The sequence below is a fragment of the Penaeus monodon genome, chromosome 23 (genome assembly GCF_015228065.2).
Source record: "Penaeus monodon isolate SGIC_2016 chromosome 23, NSTDA_Pmon_1, whole genome shotgun sequence".
NCBI classification, from domain to species: Eukaryota; Metazoa; Arthropoda; class Malacostraca; order Decapoda; family Penaeidae; genus Penaeus; species Penaeus monodon.
In genome coordinates, this window is record NC_051408.1 from 391,745 (window position 1) to 393,452 (window position 1,708).

Consider the following 1,708-nt stretch of genomic DNA (forward strand, 5'->3'; position numbering starts at 1 on the left):
GTGCTATTCCCATCAAATGCTGATAGAAGAAGCACTAACACGCCCCTCGGCCCGGCAGGAAGCACATGAGTGCGAAGAACCATGTCTACGCGGGATGACGAGCGCGAGCCCCTCTTGCCGCCCCCCTGCCACGCCTTCGTCCGCCAGCGGAGCATCCGGATGCCCAGGAACCGCTACCCGAGTGGGCAGCCGATCAGCCCGGACTCCCGACCACAGAAGTTCCATTCTGGCAGCTTGAATAGGTGGACGGCGCACTGGGGTACAGACACAGCACTGCAGGACTCGTATCTGGCCAGTGACCGAAGTCTCAGACAGACAGACTTATTCCCGACGAGTGCCCGCTTTCTGGAGCAATCTGCCGCCAGTCCCTACCCCGCCTCGGACTGCCAGTACCTTCCTCCGCGCCCGCCGCCGACCAGGTCCTCTAAGGAGGTTCCTAGGTGCCTGAGTCGCGAAGCGCTGAGACCTGCCATCTCCTTCATCCATGAGAGTGATGGTCGCGCAGCGTCGATGAAGGCCCAGGCTCCCTCACCTGAACCTTTCAACGACGGCGCCCGCCGGTACCTGGAGTCGATCCGGCAGACGCAGCAGTTCTCTCAGTCCTGGAGTCGCAACAGCTACAAGGACATCGGCCCGACTCGGGAGGGAGCCACACCGCCACCCAGCGACCGTTTCAGCAGGCAAACCAGGTCGCTGAGAGGGACGTTGTCGCGCTATGGCCACCAGGGAAACGAGTCTCCTTCTCTCAGGAATCCGTCACCCTCTCCGCGCGGGCGGACTTTCGTATCAGACAGAGTTCTCGAATCCCTGAAGGACTCTGAAAGACAAAGAAGTAAATCTGGATCCTCGTCTCCGCAGAGCCCGCGGTCGCCGCCCTGCTCCCGCCGCTGCCGCTCTGTCACGAGAGAGCCGGAGTCTCCCGTCGAGGAGAGGAGTCAGTCATTCACGCTGAACCTGATGCAGAGACTGCGGAGGAGGTCGCTGTCTCCCTCTCTCCGAACGCTCACGCCACAGAGCTCTCCGGTTCTCGGCAGGAGATCCCACAGAGGCTCCGACGCCACTTCAGAAGGGGCGTTCAAGAGGCATGGGAGTCTGCCCATTCCTCGGAAACACAGCTTAGAGAGAAACTGGAGATCCAGCTCCCTCCGGCACCCACGTGCCCAGACCGGAGTTATGCAAACCTTGAACAACATTATCTCTTCACGGAGGGAAAGCGAGGCCTGCTTTGCCCTGCTCCCCACGCCGCCTTCGGACACCGCCTCGCCTCGGAGCCCGCTGCCCAACCCTGCCAGTACCCTGTCGAACTACACGGGAAGGTCCAGTCCATATAAGGCCTCCATGTCCTCCGCGCACCCCAGAGAAGCGCAAGATTCGAGCTCCTCGACCGGCAGTTCGACGGATGAGTCGCCGTCCTCGTCGAGCGGACTCAGCGGCCTTCGCAGCAGCAACTCTTTACGAGGCGGGGCCCCGGTTCGTCCTTTAAGGTGATATTTACCACCTGCAGAATTTCTACGAGATCCACCTCCCTCCGGTGCCCACGTGCCTGGACTGTGAATTTAAGAGTAATATGAAAACACTGAAAAATATATCCCCTTCAAAATCTACTTCAGAGTTCAGTAGACTCTTTATAAGACATTCTAGAGACAGCTTTTTCCTTTTTTAGTAGATGTGCAACTTCTATAAAGTGGAAGTGAGCGTGAAGGGTGAA

At 59.0% G+C, this 1,708-nt stretch overlaps 1 protein-coding gene across 1 annotated transcript; it reads left to right on the plus strand.

Moving 5' to 3' along the window:
* Positions 1-6: 6 nt before the first annotated feature.
* On the plus strand, positions 7-1,631 carry LOC119587662 (serine/arginine repetitive matrix protein 1-like). The gene is made up of 2 exons (XM_037936343.1): positions 7-1,470; positions 1,611-1,631. Exons 1-2 carry the CDS (start codon positions 82-84, stop codon positions 1,629-1,631), a joined length of 1,410 nt encoding a protein of 469 aa, XP_037792271.1. The 5' UTR covers positions 7-81.
* Positions 1,632-1,708: the final 77 nt, after the last annotated feature.

Bases quoted from the DNA above. Each gene is read 5' to 3' on its own strand.
- LOC119587662 (XM_037936343.1), top strand. From the start codon at position 82: ATGTCTACGCGGGATGACGAGCGCGAGCCCCTCTTGCCGCCCCCCTGC. The intron at 1,471-1,610 runs GTTCGTCCTTTA...AATCTACTTCAG, and splicing joins CTTTACGAGGCGGGGCCCCG to AGTTCAGTAGACTCTTTATA.